This window comes from Coloeus monedula, assembly GCF_965178545.1.
Source record: "Coloeus monedula genome assembly, chromosome: 3".
NCBI classification, from domain to species: domain Eukaryota; kingdom Metazoa; phylum Chordata; class Aves; order Passeriformes; family Corvidae; genus Coloeus; species Coloeus monedula.
The window spans coordinates 50,110,304-50,128,319 of record NC_138783.1 but is presented as its reverse complement, the minus strand read 5'-3'; the positions used below and the strand labels follow the sequence as shown (position 1 = coordinate 50,128,319).

Genomic DNA, 18,016 nt, shown 5'->3' with positions numbered 1-18,016 from the left:
TGGGATGCCAATTGTATTTCATAACGTCTGCAATTAAACTAATCTCTAGCTGAGAGTTTTTCTTACCCTTCATTCTGTTTAACAAATTGTTAATGTGAAGTTAGGAAGAATTTTTTCTTTCCTAGTATATTGGCAGGGGATTTCTGATTTTCTGGTACTCCCTGAAGATATTTTTCATATATCCAAGACCTTTTTCATATATCCAGAATGGCTTGAATTGCTGTTAACACATAGGATTTGGAATGAGATGATTAGTGTAGTAGTCTATATAGCATAGCATTGATGAAACTATTTCCATTTCCCTAAAACTCTCAGTTGCCTAATATTTACCTGTGACTTGAAGCACTGGCTGATCTTCTGCTTCATGTACCAGACCCATTAGAGCAACAATAAAGGGAAGGGAGGGATTACCAGGAGGTGTTGTGGGAAGAAAAGACACATTGCATGGATTTAGCAAAGGCTCCTCTGACTTCTCAGAAAAACCTGGTCTTGCTGCTTTTAGAAACTTTAGAAGTGTTGGGCTGTGTTCATTTTGTCATTCATGTCTGAAAGCTTTTAAAATAAAGTGCTTGTACAAGGCTAGCAGTCAAATCTTAAAAGCTGGCTGTTCCCTCTACTGTAAATCTGCTTTTGTTCTTCTTCCATTCGATTATAGAGAGAGTATGTAATACCCAGAGGAGGACTCGAAGTCCAAACTGAGAGAACTTATGGTGGTTTTAGAAATGAAACTGTCTGAGGTGCTATTTAAGCATATCCATTGCTTCTTTCATTAAACTCTTTTATGATTTATGACACAAATGTAAGTGTTCCCGAAACTTCCGTAAGACTTTTAAACTTCTGTCTTGCCAGGGGACAAAGAAAACCTGAAAAATACCATTTAAAGCTATGAGTACTGAGTACTATTCTCCCTTCATAAACTTTAAATAAGTCCAGTGTGTTTCTTGGGAGCAGCCCTTCAAACAAACAGAGAAATTCCAAACCCTGGAGAGGGAAGCTGTGCTTGGTGGACGAGCAAAACTGAGCTGTCCAGAAGGCAGCTGATCTTTTCCCCTTGGTCCCCTGTCATCTGCCTCTTCACAAAGCCATCATTAAGGTCAGGAAAGACCTCTAAGATTCAACCATTAACTTAACACTGCCAGGTCTACCACTGAAGCATGTCCCTAAGCACCACATCTGCGTGGTTTGTGGAACACTTGAGGGGACTGTGAATGTCTGTGGTAACTTTATCTTTCCAGCCCCTTATCTGATCTCACAACTGACCCCCTGAACGTCACTTGCTCATTCCCAGACGTCCCCAAGGAGCAGCGGCTGCAGGCAGTGCAGGCTGCCATCATGCTCATGGCTGACGAGAACAGGGAGGTTCTGCAGACTCTGCTCTGCTTCCTCAGCGACGTCACCTCCGTGGAGGAAAATCAGATGACTCCCATGAACATCGCTGTTTGTCTGGCCCCTTCCCTCTTCCATCTCAATATAGTGAAGAAAGAAAGCTCACCAAGGTATGTTTTCTTCTCAGCATTATACATAGTCCCATCCTTAATACCGAGTGATGCTTTCAGTGGTATGCAGGACAAAATTTTTCAAATCATCTGCTTTCCAGCACACATTAAACAGGGCATGGCTTCAGTAAGAGGGGAAAACCCCTGCTGCAGAGCCAGAAGCACACTTGTTTTCACAAGCCCAGCAGGCATTTCTGGCTGTCTGTTGTGAATATGCAGTGCCTGCTTTTCATGCTGAATTTTCAATGGGGCACTAGTGAGTTTTGCATGTTTTGCAGTTTCCTTCTGTGAAGGAAAAGGGCTTGATTTTGCTCTGGTTGAAGTCAAAGATCAACCATATTTTAGAGGATTTTGATACGTAGATTTTCAATGAATGGGTTTTTTCACTTTCAGTTTACTGTCTACATTCTGCCATTCGGAAACAGGGTTTATTTCAGGCCACATTAAAACTGTAACATGCTGAGTGTAGACTAAACAGAGCATAGCCAGGCTAAACATTAGTGGTCCCTCTTGACTCTTTTTCCCTCCCATCTGGTTCGGAATACTGAGATTCTTGGTCAAGTACATGTATAACCCATGTCTGAGCAAGTGCTTTAAGCAGGAGCAATGTAAACCACTTTACATCATGTCTGTTAAAAATCTATTTCAAAATGTACAACACATCATGCAGGATATGTATAACCTTTCCTGCTTTTACCTTTGGCTCAACAATGTTTTAGGTAAACATTTTTCTTTTAAAAATGGCCCAACAGTTTGAGCAGTCTTGGTGATAAATAGAAACTAAAGATAGGGTTTTTTCTCTTTGGTGTTGGAAGCATCGTGCTGCTTTTTGCTTTCATATTAAAAATATTCAGCTCTTTACCTGAGATACTGAATTCAATTACAGAGTAATACAGAAAAAATATGCAACAGGGAAGCCAGATCAGAAGGACCTCAGTGAAAACCTGGCAGCTACTCAGGGCCTTGCTCACATGATAATGGAATGCAACAAACTTTTTGAGGTGAGTGACAGACTCAAACAGCATTATTCATGGCCACATAATGCATCACCCTTTGAAGTATTTATGTTTATGCTTACATTTTCTGTCTTGTGTTAGCTCAGAGATTGGTGCCTCACTTACTTGTAAACTTGCTTCATCTAAAGTTTAGTTATCTCATTTCTTTATGGCAGTTCTCTTTTACTATTCAAAAGATGCAGGGTAATTATTCTGTAACAGTTTTCAACCCAAACCATTGGATTAAGAAATTTTAGTTTAATTCAAATCAAAATCTGCTAGTGTAAAATTTTATTACAATGCTTTTAATGCCTCAATTAAAACTTATTAATCTTAAAAATAATTGTTCATACACTTTATTTCTGTGTGTCGTGCAATAAAGTAAAAGTCACACAGAGAATTGCAGTCATTCCTGCAGCTACTTACACTGCAGCTGGAGTAGAGCAAATGCTCATATCTGCCTTTCCCAGAAGGCAATATTTCTGAGGGCTAAAGGGGTAATAGGGGTGTATTGACATCCAGTTGATCAGTCTAACATGGTTCTGCATGAGGAGTGCTGTTCTGAGCCATGGGCTGTTTCATTAGACTACTTTGATGTTTCATCTTGCATAAAGACAGAAATTGGTATGCATTTTACAGATCATAGGCTCATGCAATTGGATGCTGAATGGTCCATCAGCCTAAGAACACATTGCCTTCAGGAAAAGTTCTCAGCAGGAGATCATCCCTGTGTGTTTTCCTTCCCTTCTGTGGCAGGTCCCACACGAGATGATCACCCAATCCCGAAACTCCTATGTTGATGCAGAAGTGCATTCTCCTACCCTGGACGAGCTTGGGAAACAAGTGGATGAGGAAGGAGGGAACTATCAGATGTACCTGGAAACTCTTATGCAGAATCTCCAGAAAGAAGCAAAAGAGAAATTCAAAGGATGGGTCACATGTTCCAGTGTAGAGAACACAGAACTCGCCTACAAAAAGGTAATTTGGGGATACATAGAAGAAGCAGCAAAGAAACCAAAGCAAAATGCAGCTCAGCTATGGGGCACCCTGACGTTGCATGGCAAAACGCACACCCTTCTTTTTGGCAAACGCTCTTTTTTATTTTTAAAAAGATTACTAAAAGCAGTTAAAAATGTAATACAACAGTAATTCAAGTATGAGATTCCAGAAAAAGGCACACAAGCAAGCTGGGTCAAGTAAGTGACACAGCAAACAACACAACAGTGAGCTGAGATGTTAAACAACAGAGAACATTACCTGGGGAAGCTCTTTGACTGGAGGCATGCAAAGTTTCTGACAAGTTCTTGATGTTTGCCAGCAGTTTGGAGAACACAGCTAGAACACAAGTAATCACAGAACTTCTTCAGGTTCTCCAATGCTTTATTAAGCAGGCAAACCATATTACCAGTTTTATCCCTGATCCTTTTGTCCTTTTTCAAGTGGATTTTTGATACTGCAGCTTTTATTAAAATTTCTGAATTTGTTTCAGGCTCCATCACTTCTTCAGGGAAAGCCAGACCACTGCAGCAAGGCAGAGGGTGCTGCAAGGTCCCTGCAGACAGTGGAGTTCAGGGCTGCTGGAAATGCAATAGCAAAACAGAGGGGTCTCCGAACCAGCAGCAGCTAGCTAGAGGAGGGGATGGATTGTGGGTTGTCTGGCACTAATTAGGCAGGAGGAGGGAACTGGGAGGAATGTGGGATCTGGATGGTGAGGGGGCAGGAGGCAGCATTACCCCAACCTGAGAAAGTGCAATGCTTCTGTCAGGGCAAAGAAACCACAGTTACTGTGGTTTGTAGCCAGCTTCTGTGAGTGACCTCTCCAGAGAGGGACTGTGGGAGGCTGGGGACAAAGTAACAAGGCTCAGGTGGGAGCAGGATGTGGGAGATGGGAGAGAGGGAATAGAGGCCTGTGCAGCCAGTGGTCAAGGACCTGTGAGACTAAAGAGGGGATTGGGAGTCTGGGGCTCCAGGGCCGGGGAAATGGGGGAAATGGGGAGCTGAAACCTTTGGGGAGAAAGAATTACAACAACATGAAATAATTTAAGGTAGGAGGTGTGGAAGCTGAGTTTCTGGGTAAACAGTCCTGGGTCTGTGGGAGGTCCTAGAGGTTTCTGAAGTACTCACACTTGTATATGAAAATGATAGGGTAGGGAGGGGTTAGAAAAGCCAGGCTTGCAAGATCCAGTGATTACAGTTAACTTGTTTACTGCCTGAAATAGGCAATAATGCCCCAAAACCATGCAGAAAAGCTGTATGTGTGCAATCTAGGATAGTCACCTTGTGCACAGCCCAGCACTTTCTGCTCCCCTTACTGCAAGCTGTGGAGGCATTTCAAGAAACACAATCTGTGAGCAAGGAGGAGCTAGAAATCAGTCTGTGCTCTTTGAAAGGTGTTTTCCCAATACTTCCTTGCAGCTATTTTGAGGAGCAAACATCTGTGTACCTGACACGACTGAATTAGCATATGTTCTGCTCCCCCTGACTTAACCAGGAGGGTTAATGGACCCTCAGTCCCAGATAGTGTATAAGATTGCCTAAGGTAGTTTATTTATTTCAGCCCAGGGTTTCAGTCTCTCATCTCTTTTTACTTCTGCAGACACATATTTGTCATAATACTTAGGATGTTTGGACTTGAAAAAGTGTCTGTCACACCAGAAGTAGTGCAGAACCTCACTGGCACTACAGGAGCTAGTCCAGATATATTCTGTTGTGAGAGCAAAGTAATGAATCACTTCAGATTTCCATGCAGGACTAGTAGAGCAGCAGCAATAGCAATAATAGTAATGATTAGCAGGGAAATAGGAATGCTCTTAAGCTGAAGTCAAACACACATATTGAGATTTTGCCTTCAGTTATTGTCTGCTGAACACAGGCATATGGGGGATTTGTGTTCTTGGTTACTTCAGGTTGGCGATGGGAACCCACTAAGGCTTTGGAAAGCCTCGGTTGAAGTTGAAGCCCCCCCATCAGTTGTCCTGAACCGAGTGCTGAGAGAACGTCACCTCTGGGACGAGGACTTCTTGCAGTGGAAGGTGGTTGAGAGCCTGGACAAGCAGACAGAAGTTTACCAGTATGTTTTGAACAGCATGGCTCCTCACCCGGTCCGAGACTTTGTTGTTCTCAGGTAAGCTGAGGGCAGTTCTCTGGTCCCTTTGCCTCCTGCAGCGCACAAAGGAAGATCTGGACTTATCTCAGTCTTCACATCTGTGCAATTGCTCTCCAGGAACTCTACTTCTGGGCAGCAGTGTTGATTTCTCAAACTGAATTAGTCAAACACCTAGAGCATGCTGACCTTTTCTCTGATGTAATTTGAGCAGCACATACTCCTAAGGCCATAAATATAATTTCTTCCTCAGAACAGATGTCTGATAATAGCTGCTCTTCTCTCTTAGCTTTGTTTGTTGTCAAAACAGTGCAAATAGAACCCAACTGTTTTTTACGCTGCTTTTGCTGTTCTCTGGGGAATGTTTGATGTTTAAGAGCCAAATGTTTAGAAGAGAAGATAGTGGTGCTTTTAAGCTAAGGCTGTTATACAGTGTCTATATAAGTTATTATCTCAAAATTTCAGTTGGAGTCTTTGTAAACAAAGAAATGCTGATCCATAAAAATCCTAGTGTGGAAATGAACAGAAAGAGGCAGTAGATTTGTATTCTATCTTCCAGGGGATGATTTCTCTCAAATAAATGTATAGCTGTGTATCAATATTCCACATTCAATCCCAGTTCTGCCATTGTCTATCTGCCCGTACAGAACAGTCAAAAAAAATAACCCTCTTATGCACCTTCTGCCTTTGAAATCCTGGCCTTTGCTTGCTAGGAGCTATTGTGGAGCTGCTGACATATTTCACTTACAGGGTCAGTCCCACAGTTATTTATTTCAGGATGATTTTGTGCATTCCCATTTTTGGTCCCTGCTTTCTTTGATTGAAATGATGTGCCAGAGAAATACAAAGCAGTTTTGACAAAGGAAGTACTCCAGTGAGTCAGAATTGTATTAAAAGGAATGAAGATTGAAAGAAAAAGATGAGCCAAACAAAATATAATTATGAAAGTACATCCCTTTTATGAACTTTAGTAGTCTCTTAGAAGATGACAACACACAGACATTGTTGGTACGGGGGAAGAATTATTGGAACTCTTAGGGGAAGATTTAAAAAATGCTTTCTGTAATCAATGCTCCCATTACTCTATTTCCTTTGCTTTCCCACAGTATTCTGGGCTAAATTAATTATTTTATAATTAAATATATATTTTATATTTCATATAATTATATATCTATCATTATTTTATAAATAATCTTCTTATATAATGTTATTAGCTTGAAGCACTGATAAATTTGGCACCGAGAAGATCGTCTGTGAGCGGCAGGGAGGTTTTGATGACCATAATTTGGTCCTCTCACTTGCCACTTAGTTCACTATTAGGTTTCGTGGTGGTTTATGTTCTTTAAAGACCTGCTGTGCAGTCACATCAGTTAAAGGCAAATCCTGCTATCGAGTTCTTGTTCTTTTCACTAACCCAGGCAGAATGCCCCCCGAGGACTGAAATACATATCATAAGAATGAATCCTGGTGGGTTCTTAAGGGCTGAAAGCAGCCATCAGGCAGATCTGTCAGATTCTGTTGTTTATCTCTTTTGATTGATATCATTAAGTCTAGAGCAAGGTTAGCCAGCAATGCCGCAGTCCATTTGATACCTTACGATTGGTGGGAAGGGAACAGTGAAATTATAATACATCTCTGGGGACATGAATAAATATATTTTAACAGATGGCAATTTTCTCCTTCTCAGTCAAACACTGGGCTGTGAAAGGATCAACTTAGTTGGTCCCTTTTTTTTCAATGTGACAGTCATAACAAGGGGATTAGGCTCCCCAGAGAAGACTCTGATGGTAAGAGGAGAGGGGAAATGTTTCATATGCCTGGGATATGACACAGCTCTCAGCTGCCCTGCACAGGCATCACTTTTATTGAAGAATCCACAAGTGTTTAATGTTCATTAAGTATGACAGCATTTGGGTGAGTTAGGTGCCATGCCTGATATTACTACTGTAAGGCATTTAAAGAACTGCTTAAACTGGCCTAAATCTATCTGATTGGGAGCAGGAAACATTAGTCTTCTGAAATCTCTGGGATGTAGAACTTTCCACATCCCAAATGGCCCAGGTAGTGCTGGGTAGTTAGCAAAATTACGTGGGCAATATCTAAACACTGTGCAAGCACTCGCAGGAGATGGTTCAGCATTTCTCATACTGGATCTCAGCTGCGATTTCCTTCTCCCATGTGTTTCATCTGCCAAGATAGCTCATCAATTTTATTAATGCCCAGGCACATGTAAAACCTTCTGGTTAGTATCTTCCTGCAGTGTCTTGAATAATAGCTCAGTTTCATGTAAGAAAAATGTAGAATGTTAAAATTATCTGCTGAAGTCCAAGCTTCAACAGTCCTTGAGAGAGCTTACCTGCTAAAATACGATACTTCCCAAGGAAGCATAATCCCTATCTCAGACAATCCACAGCAAGATGATGCATGTTGCACAGCACAGTGGGAATTTCTCATTTCTTCCCACAGCATAGGAAAGAGCACAGACCTGTCCTCTGAGATTCAGTGGAGATAAGAAAGATGTGAGACATAAGAACAAGTAGAGAATGCTTACAGAACAACAAAAAAATGTTAAGTATTTAAGTCTAGGTCTCCTGAACTTGGTGGAAAACTTCTCCAGCATGTAAGAGAGGCTAGAAACTTGGGAGAGCAAAAAAAATGGAAGGACATTTTGTTTTTAATTCAGACACCCTTAAAACATATTCTGTGTAGTAGTGAGGATTTCTGCTGTACTACATTTCTTGTTCTGTAAATCTGCATGAGTACAATGCACAGTTTCAGCTTTTGCTGGATGGCTTATCCTCACTCTTTCTCCTTTCCAAAACTTCCGTCTGACTGCAAAAGGCTCTATCATGCCCTATAATACATAATGGTTACAAAGTGCTCCTGTGGAGAAGCAAAACTTCTCCTGGAACATGAAACTCCTCCAGGGACTCCTAGGATGGTCCACTGGCATTGCAGGCAACAAGGACAGGCAGACAAGCAAACTGTAACTTTAATTCTGGTTCTTACTCATGTGCCCAAAAGTTTCATCGCTAAAGTGATTCCGTCTTGCCTATGTTCCTGCAGGACGTGGAGGACTGATTTGCCCAAGGGGATGTGCATGCTGGTTGCCATCTCTGTGGAACATGAAGAGGCTCCTCTCATGGGAGCCGTACGAGCCATAGTGATGGACTCCCAGTACTTGATAGAGCCCTGTGGCTCAGGAAAAGCCAGGCTGACCCACATCTGCAGGATTGACCTAAAGTAAGTATCCCACTTGCACAAAGTAATGTCCATTCAGCAGGACAAAGCCCTCAGGCTCATGGAACAGAGGGCATGGTTAGGGTAGCTTTGCTGCTTTGGAGTTTTCCTTCACTCTTTTCTCCACTCAGTGCCTACCACTGTTATGATGTGATCCTAGAAATAGAATCTGCTTATTTGATTACTGCAAGGGAGAACTTCAGAGTACACTTAAAATTACAAGTATTTGAAGTCTCCACCACTACCATGGGCAGTGGGGAGCCAGAAGCATTGCAAGCACGTTTCTGTGGGGTATATTTCTTGGGTATTTGAGTTTCTCAATAATTCTCTTTTCATTTCTGCAGAGGCCATTCCCCAGAGTGGTACAACAAAGGCTTTGGACATCTGTGTGCAGCAGAAGTTGCCAGGATCAGAAACTCATTTCAACCTCTGATTGCTGAGGGACCAGAAACAAAAATCTGAGGAAGTGTTCCTGGGAACATGTGAGCATAGATCAGGGTCTGGCAGGGAACAGGAATACTGAAAGCAAAGGTCTTATTTAAGCTGCAGAAATCTGGCCAGACCTGGGTCTATACAAAGCTGAGAAAGGAATTTTATAGGAAAGTACTTTTATTCTGGAGACTTCACCTTCCCCCCTCCCTCACATCCACTCCGTATTAATTTTGATTATTGAACTAAACATTTCTTCAGAGAGCTTTTATTACTTTAAAAACAGATTATTGCCATTACTTGTATGTTACATAACTCTGGTATTTAAAGGCTTCTAAGAAGCATATTTTAATTGTAAATAAATAATGTACAGTATGTATATATTTATCAATATTCTATCTATATATATATGTATATGTATAAATTAATTATTTTGTATATAACTCAGTGCAAATCACTTGCATCAGTTGGACCTGAAGTGGATCTGTCACTTGTTTCTTAGTGTGTCACTGCTACCTAAGCTGTGTTTGCTGTTATCACAGGGCTACCAGGCATAATTCGTGTGATAACAAACTCCTGTTCTCAAATATGTTTTGTGTTTGTGTGTGCTATGAGAAGGTACCTAGAAATAGATGTAGGAAGAATTACAGGAACTAAGGAAGAAGGAGGTTACAGTACATTTAAAAATAATGAGGAGGGAATCAGTCTCACCAAATAAAATACATGGAGATGCATCTGAGACAGACACTGTGGAGGCCATTTATGTCCAGCTGCAGAATTGTGTCAGTAGAAGGTGTTGAAAACTTACCTGCTGCCTTAATGACTGGTGTCTGTCAATAGAGAACCTCACTGTGTGCAGTGTTCCAGGTCTTCCCATCCTCGGAGAGCACAAGGTAACGCTGTGTGTCCCGAGATGGCTGAAATCAGACTGGTAAGTTATTAAGCTGTAAAATAATTATTTTTTTAAGCATTTTGTCTAGGTTCTGAGTGTTTCTGTGTTGTTCTTTCCTTCTCCCATAGAGATGGCTAATCCAAAGCAGGTTTTCCACATCCAGTGGACACAAAGATGTGCAGATGAACACCATGCATTTTAATACTCTTACTATACAAATAACTATGCTTTTTTAAGATTTTAAACACATCTTGGAGATTTAAAAAACTAAATAAATGCTATTCTTGGAAAGATTGCTTTTATAATTACAGCAAGCATTTTCATCTTCTATTGCACTGATCTGCATGATCCCACCTCTGTAGGCATTGGTGGGAGCAGGATTAGGACTATGAGGAGTAGGAGCCATTTAAGCCTATTATATAATTTCATTTTCAGGGACCTATTATTTTGCTAATGGAAGAATGCTTTAAAAGTAATAATAATAATTTGTCGACGTTGCCTTTGAGGCAGGGCACCATTTTGTTTTTAACTAACCTAAGACCAAAATGTTATTACATCTATGACTCAATAAGAATGTACGAGCCTGCTAATACTGTTCTTCATTAATCATATTTGTTCACTTGGACTTTATTTATTGCTGCATAAACCAGTGGAGTCATTCATAGCCCATGTTTCAGCTCAGTCCTTCCACCAAAATCCAGGAAGATTAGTATGAGGTCAATTACGCAGGATACATTTCCTACATGAAGCTACAGCTTTGTGCCCCAATTCAGTAAATGGGGAAGTCTCTTCAAAGCCAGAGCTTTGGACATGCCCCAGCTGTGGGCGCTGTGCAGGGGACTGTGTTGGGTGACAGCTGCGAGAGCATGACCCCACGTGCCATCCTGCACACACATGAGGGCTGAGCTGGCAGGGGACAGCCCTGCAATCTGAGGAAGCACAACTGGGGGACCTCAGGGTGGACAGGGTGACCCAGGGTGACCCACAGTGCTCCAGGGTGTCCTTGCGAAGGAGCAGGACTCCAAAAAAGTCACTGTCATCTTCACCCATGAGCTGTGTCACCCATGTTCTATCAGGCAAGTCCTAGGATCAGGGATGTTGGCTGCCTGGGAGCTCCTGCCTTGAGTTTATGGCCAACAGTAGTTGCAGTGTGCAGCTATTATGAGCTTTAAGTCCTGCAGACAGGGGAGCACTCATGGGGCCCTTACATGGCCGTGGTGGGGTCTGATGGTCACCTGCTGGCTGCAGGGCACCACCACTGCCCAGGCTCAGCCTTCCCAGGAGCAAACAGTGCCTCCTCAGCTGGGAATGCCATTCCAGAAAGCAGCACCTCCTCCCAAATGCCTGTGGCCATGGCAGCAGATTTCATGCCGACTGTTTTCCAAAACATGAGCAATTAGAGTACTTCTGCTACATTAGTTTACATAAATAAATACAACAGTGCCTCAGCATTAACAGGCACAGAATTTCTAGCCCTGGGAATGGCAGTGTCTGGCAATAAATAATGTCTTAAGGAAAAGAAGGGAAAACCTGAACAGTGTTTTCATTCTGTCTGAGAAGTCATTGCTCAGCTGGAAGGGGCCCTGTGCCACCTGCCACGTTTAGCAAGGCAGGGTTATTTTCCTACCCTTGCAGAAGCTCTATCATGTGCTTCTGGCATCACCAAGCCATGTATTGTTGAAATAAGATTTCTTCAAAATGCACATTATGCCATGTCTACCATTCAGCTACCACAGTATTTTGTATTGTTACATTGATACATTATGATAATTGCATTTTTAAATGTTATACTCATATCAATACCTCATATTTTTACCTCATCTGTTGGTATCAGTCATTAGTTGTAAATAAATAATTGCAGAGTTGAATAAATTTGCATACACTAAAGAATTGTGTGCTCTTTTTTCATCCGTTAGCTCAAGAAATGCTGCATTTAAGCCCTTGCTTTCTTTATTGCAACCTGCTGTACACGAAACTGTTCTGGTGTAGGACGTCAGTAATGACTGCAGGCTCAAATGATGTTGTTGTCCATTATACTTAGCTTGTAGTATCCTTATGTATACATGAGCTTCATGGCAAAGATTATGTTTTTCAAAGAAGCCATTAAGCCAGGAAAGCTGCCCTAGCAGATTCACAGAAGGGACCCACGAGGATCATCAAGTCCAGGCTTGACAAAGGTAAATTCAGGTCCTCAGCAGTTTAGGCCTCTGACTCCCACTGAATTCAGCCATGTTTCTGCATTTATGTTCTTGTCAATAATTTATGTCTAGGTTCACAGGAGTGACTGGAGCTGTGAGGGTGAGTGCTGGGTTCACATTGCCAGGTATCAGCCATCTCAAATCCATCAAGCCACTGCAAAAGGGTAAAAGGTGCAGTGGCGTGACAGTGATTTCTTTGGTTTGTCTTACACATTCTACAGATGTATTAAATGTTCCTTTGGATGGGTGTTGTGGTATAAGCCCAGCTGGCAACTAACTACCATTCTCTCTCCCGCCACCTGGAGGGATAGGGAAGGGAATCAGAAAAAGGTAAAACCAATGAGTTAAGAATAGTTTAATAATTGAAATAAAGCAAAATTATTATTATTGTTGTTGTTGCTGCTGTTTGTTGTTGTTAATAACTGTGGAGGATGGTAACCCTACAGTACAAGGGACAGAGAGAGTCTGCTGGTGAGACAGCCCCGGGTACCAGAAAATCCTCCAGGTTGGGGTGACCAGAAAGACTTCCCCCAGCATGCTTTGCCCTGCTATGTTAATACATCCCAGTTCTGCTCCCCTGGTTGGCCGCTGGCCACCCCACCCCCTTGCTACCTTATATGTCCCATGCCATAGAAAGTTCTCCACTCCAGGTTCCCCGCATTGGCCTTTGCCCCTCGCCACTCCCCCAGAGCTTCTCCATTGCTCCCTGGTGCTTGCCCCATTCCCGTATTTAAACCTGAGCCATTGTTCGCGTCTTTGTCCCTGGAATCCTTCACAGTGTGGAAGCAATAAACTGCTCCTGTGGAACTCTAAGCGGAGACCCTTCCTGCCTCTTTGCTGCCGACCCATCTTACTGAAGCTGTCCGTGCGTTTGTGTGTGGACACGTGTGTGAGAGTGTGGCTGGTCCTGCCGAGCAGCTTCGCTAACGAGACGCTCTTGCAAGATCGCAGCACCTCGCGTTCCGGCACAGAAGCTGCAGAGCCCGAGATAGCAATAAATAACAATTATTATTTTTATTATTGCTCTTATTAACAACAACAAGGGGATAAAAAAGAGATAAATGAAACCCAAGAAACTCAAATGATGCACAATACAGTTGCTCACCACCCACTGACCGATGCCCAGCCCATCCCTGAACAGCAATTTCCCTCTCCCAGCCAACTCCCCCAGTTTGCATACTGGCCATGATGTTCTGTGGTATGGAATATCTCTTTGGACAGTTCAGGTCAGCTGTCATGTTCCCTCTCAGCTTCTTGTGCAGCTCCTCACTGGCAGAGTATGGGAAACTGAAAAGTCCTTGACAGGGTGAGCACTACTTAGCAACAATCAAAACATCACTGTGTTACCAACATTATTGCCGTACTGAATCCAAAACACAGCGCGGTACCAGCTATTAAAAAGAAAATTAACTCTATTGCAGCTGTAACCAGGTCATGTGCCTGTATCTTTCCAACTCTCTCTTGACTTACTAAAAGATACAGTCTCAGAAAACAGGATGCTGAGCAGAGTCAGCTATGAGAGACCATCTAGGAGGGGATAAACCCTTATGTCCCACCACTCTGAGAAAGCTCTGTATTAAAATTTGGATTGAAAGGAAGCACTTTTTTCCAGTTGACTGCCATGGCAGAGATGGTCAGCTGCGGAAGTCCATCCTTTCATGCAAAAAACCACTGTGTTATATGCTCTCATTCCCATTTCTCCCTCCCACCACCTGCAGCAATGTCAGGGCAACGAGGTTGTCTTAACCCCAACAGCACTGATGTTTCAGCTCCTGGTGTGCACAGACTTCGTAGTGTTGAATTCCTGGGCACCCATCCTCTCTACAACACTTTGCATGAGTCACCAGCAGGGCAATCCCACTGCTTGATGCATTTACACTGCAGAACCACTGTCACCCTCAGAGGATCTTGGCAGGCCTAAGAGGCCTGCTCTCCAAAGTGGCTGGTAGTTGTTGGATGAGAGCACAGGCTGAGCACACTGAGGTGACTGTGAGGTGAAAATATTGGAATAAATATCCAGGAGACTGCTGGAGCCTGCCAATCAGATAGGAGAGGATGAAAACACATACTGCTGCTCCAGGTCAGTTGTTTCGTGAAAATGCTGGGGAGTGAACACAGAGCTTGCCAGACAGAAAGCAGCATGACCTACTCACAGTCCCATGGGAATTTAGAATGATCATGTCATGGTTTCCTTGCCAGATGTGTGTCAGCCACAGCTGCACAAAGGCTTCCCTTGGATGGGTGCTAGACCAGGCAGACTATTGTTACAATTGCAGTTACACATCACCGTGTGACAGGACCAGGAACACAAAGCATCCAGCCCCAGGTTCATAACAAGGTAGGTGTTTGGATTTTCCAAAATGTATGTTTTAAATTGTGACCCTCAGTATCCTGGGCCACTCAGCAATACCATGTAGAAAGCCAACAATTCCCCTAGAGCAGCAATGGATGCAGAGCAGAACCCACCCAGCACTGTGCAACTGCAGACTGTCCTGCTCCATTGTGCAAGACTCTGCTCAGCAAACACAAGGACGTGTGGAACTCAAGGGCAAATGTGGGCCAGGGCAGTGGGTCTGGGTTAATGAGTAAACAACAGGGAAAATGTCACAACACTGCAGAGAACTATTTGCCTGTCCTACATAGGCTGATGTTGGGGAGGTCTCACACATTCGAGATACCCTCCCTAACCCCACAGCAGGTCCTAGACTCCAGAGCCTCTACATCTCTGATGAAGGTCAGCATCTCTTGCAGAAAAAGTAACCTGGACACAGCTCCTTCCACCACTTTGACTCTGAAACAAGGATCTCTGTCCTGATACCTCAGTACTGACCTCCCACAGGTGGTTGTTTTCCACTGCTCTTTTCCACTGCCTGAGCGCAGTCCTTGAGCCCAGCATGCCCTCTGCCCTGCTCAGTCCCTGCATGCCTGCCTGCAGGCTGGGCTCCAGCCTGCACCTGTTTACCCAGCCCAAGATGCACAGGACGACATAGCCTTTAGGGCAGGATGACCGTGGCCAGGTGGTCAGTGGTCCCAGCTCCAGCTGCAACAGTAGAAGTCAGGCATTGCCAGCCTGCCAGGGCTTGAGTACAGAATGTCCTGTGTCCTACAATAGAAACAAAACTCTATAGTGAGGAGAGATCATTTCTGCTTCTCTTCAGGAAGGCAGGAAGGCCAGAGCACTAGAATAACCATAAGCCTCAGGTGCTCCTCAGTTCCATTGCAATGACACATTGGGGCTTTTGATCCTCTCCCAGGGGTGTGAGTCCCACAAGACAGTGAGGCTAAGGGCAGTGAACTGCTCTCTGCCTTGAGCAGAGACTTGAACTACAGTGTGCAGGTCCTTAGCACCAGTTTGCAAGGGACAGGTTGGGCTCCTGGCTGTGCTGGTGCTTCAACAAGAGAAGACCTGATTCTGCTGCAAGAGCAGTTGCATGGAGCTCTGCTGGCAGCCACCTACAGGATTACAGCTCATTTCTTAATCAAAATGCTCAATTCTGCAAAAGGCACAAGGGAAACACAGTGTAAAACTACAGATTCTGCTCTATCTCCTGCTCATAGCAGCCCCAAGACAGACACATGGCCACAAACACAGAGCCAGCATTTACTGCAGAGAGGATATCCAACAGCTTGCAATTTATGGGAGCAAATTAGCCACAGGGCCATCTGTCCTTCCCCAGACCACTGGCCTGCTCCTTGCTGGAATGAGTGCTTTTCCTTGAGAGGATGTGTATCGAATTACTCACTTTTTTTTTTTAATTAAATAAACGTGGGAACCACAGGTGGTGGAGCAGAGGACAGTAACCCTCTCAGCAGCAGCATCTGCAGGCCAGCAGTGCCTCACCACACGCATGGGACAGATGCTGGCTGAGGGCAGCCTGACCCCCAGATCCACCCAGGGTCTGCCAGCCCACGTGGCCACCCCACTGCTCCCTGCTGACACCAGCCAGGCTTGCTCTTCATGGCAGTAGGATCCGGAGCACCACAGCTGCTCTGGCTTGACCACAAAAAGTGAGTCCTTCTTTTGCCCCCAGACTCTTTCAGTTTAGAGACTTACCATAGGGTAGTCGAAATCAGGGAGTTCTTATCAACACCAAAAACCCATCCCTGTGCCTCACTGCTAGCCAACCAGCACGAGAAAGGAGCCCACCATGGCCTAAGTGTAGAGCACTCTGGGTTCATGGCTGCTCTGGAATTTTGCCCTGTGTTGCCTGGTGCCCAGTGGGACAGGAACTCAGAACCGGACCTATGAAGAGACAGTGCAGGATTTTAACTCTTTGGTCCGGATTTCTCTTTCCCTGAAGAGTCATGTCCTTTTTCTCCTGGCTCAGGGAGCAGGGATCACACAAGCCCCTTACCTAGGCTCCCAGAACTGGGCTCATCTCTGCTGCTGCTTTGCAAAAGAGGCAAAAAAAAATTATTTAGGGAAAACACAGCATGGATGCTCACCTTTGCCAGCAAGGAACCCCCCCACCTCAACATGGACAGAGCTACCACATGTGATTTAGTTACATACCCTTCTCAAACACTGAACCATCCCCCATCCACAAGCATTGCCTTGGGTGGGGTTTACTGCCTGGCCATGCTGATGCCCAGCCTTTTTAAGCTATGACTATCCTCACGTCCTCCTCTCCACAGTCAAGGAGATGCCAGGACACTTGTAAATTGCTGGGCAGTGACATTCATCTTATTGCCAAAACCACCAGGACAGTGATGGAAAAGTTTATGGTTATTATCAATACAAATAAAAATAAAGGTTGCAAAAGATGAAAAATTAAAAGGGTAGCACTGGGTTAAGCCAAAATGTTGCAATATGGCCTCCTTGGCCTCCCAATACATTTTGCCTTGGGCAACCTTTTCCAGCAATGGTATTTATCAGCAAAAAGATACAGTTATTGCATTTGGGTTTTTCAAATAATTGAGTAATTTAATCTTTTAAGTGCCTCTGAGATCACTTGCTGTAATTAAAGACAGAAGATGAATGACTGAAGTACAAGAGCATTGGAGGGCTTTAAAAATGAACGTCCTTGACTGCATCTCCTGTGCATTTATGTAACGATGATCCCACATTAATATGACCAAACAGATAAAAGGAGAAAATAATAAGAGCGTGGTTGCATTATTTTTCTTCCCACCCAATAATAATATATCAGCAGCCAGAGGAATGTGCCCATGAATACCAAGCAGGAGCAACCACGTGCTGCCAAGAGCAGGACCCCGCCGCCTCCTGCTGTGAGATGCCAGGAAAGGCAATATCCGCTCATGGATCCTGCTGCTATGTGGCAGATAAATGAGTTACAAATGTCTATAAAATTCACAAAGTTGCATCAGAAGTGGACTTAAAGGCTCAGCAAGTGCTGGGAGAGGTAGCTGACACACTGGCAGTTTCCTTTCTGAGCATTTGTTTTCTCAGCTTTTGGAAATAAGGCCCATCTAATCCTAGTGGGAGAGAGGGAGGCAGAAGGGTTGCTGCAAAGTAAAAACTATCGACAAAAAGTCTGTAAGGCCTGTAAACAGCACTTTGCCTTCTAAGCTATACACGCTGATGTACCTATGTCATATCTCAGTATTTAGCTCCCTATTTCATAGCCCAAGTTTATACAAATATGTGTCCAAAGGGGTAAGAAGGGCTGATGAGAGAGCTGGAGCTCACTGCTCCATTCTTC

At 43.8% G+C, this 18,016-nt stretch overlaps 1 protein-coding gene across 4 annotated transcripts in view; it reads left to right on the top strand.

Moving 5' to 3' along the window:
* The window catches only part of STARD13 (StAR related lipid transfer domain containing 13), a 289,969-nt gene extending 277,890 nt beyond the window's left edge, over window positions 1-12,079 (top strand). For all 4 annotated transcript variants that reach the window (XM_082278693.1, XM_082278692.1, XM_082278694.1 and 1 more), the window contains 6 exons: window positions 1,289-1,496; window positions 2,383-2,497; window positions 3,248-3,469; window positions 5,398-5,615; window positions 8,661-8,837; window positions 9,179-12,079. In XM_082278693.1, coding sequence (XP_082134819.1) covers window positions 1,289-1,496; window positions 2,383-2,497; window positions 3,248-3,469; window positions 5,398-5,615; window positions 8,661-8,837; window positions 9,179-9,296 — 1,058 coding nt within the window. In that variant the 3' untranslated portion in view covers window positions 9,297-12,079. The remainder of the gene's footprint in view (window positions 1-1,288; window positions 1,497-2,382; window positions 2,498-3,247; window positions 3,470-5,397; window positions 5,616-8,660; window positions 8,838-9,178) is intronic.
* Window positions 12,080-18,016: the final 5,937 nt, after the last annotated feature.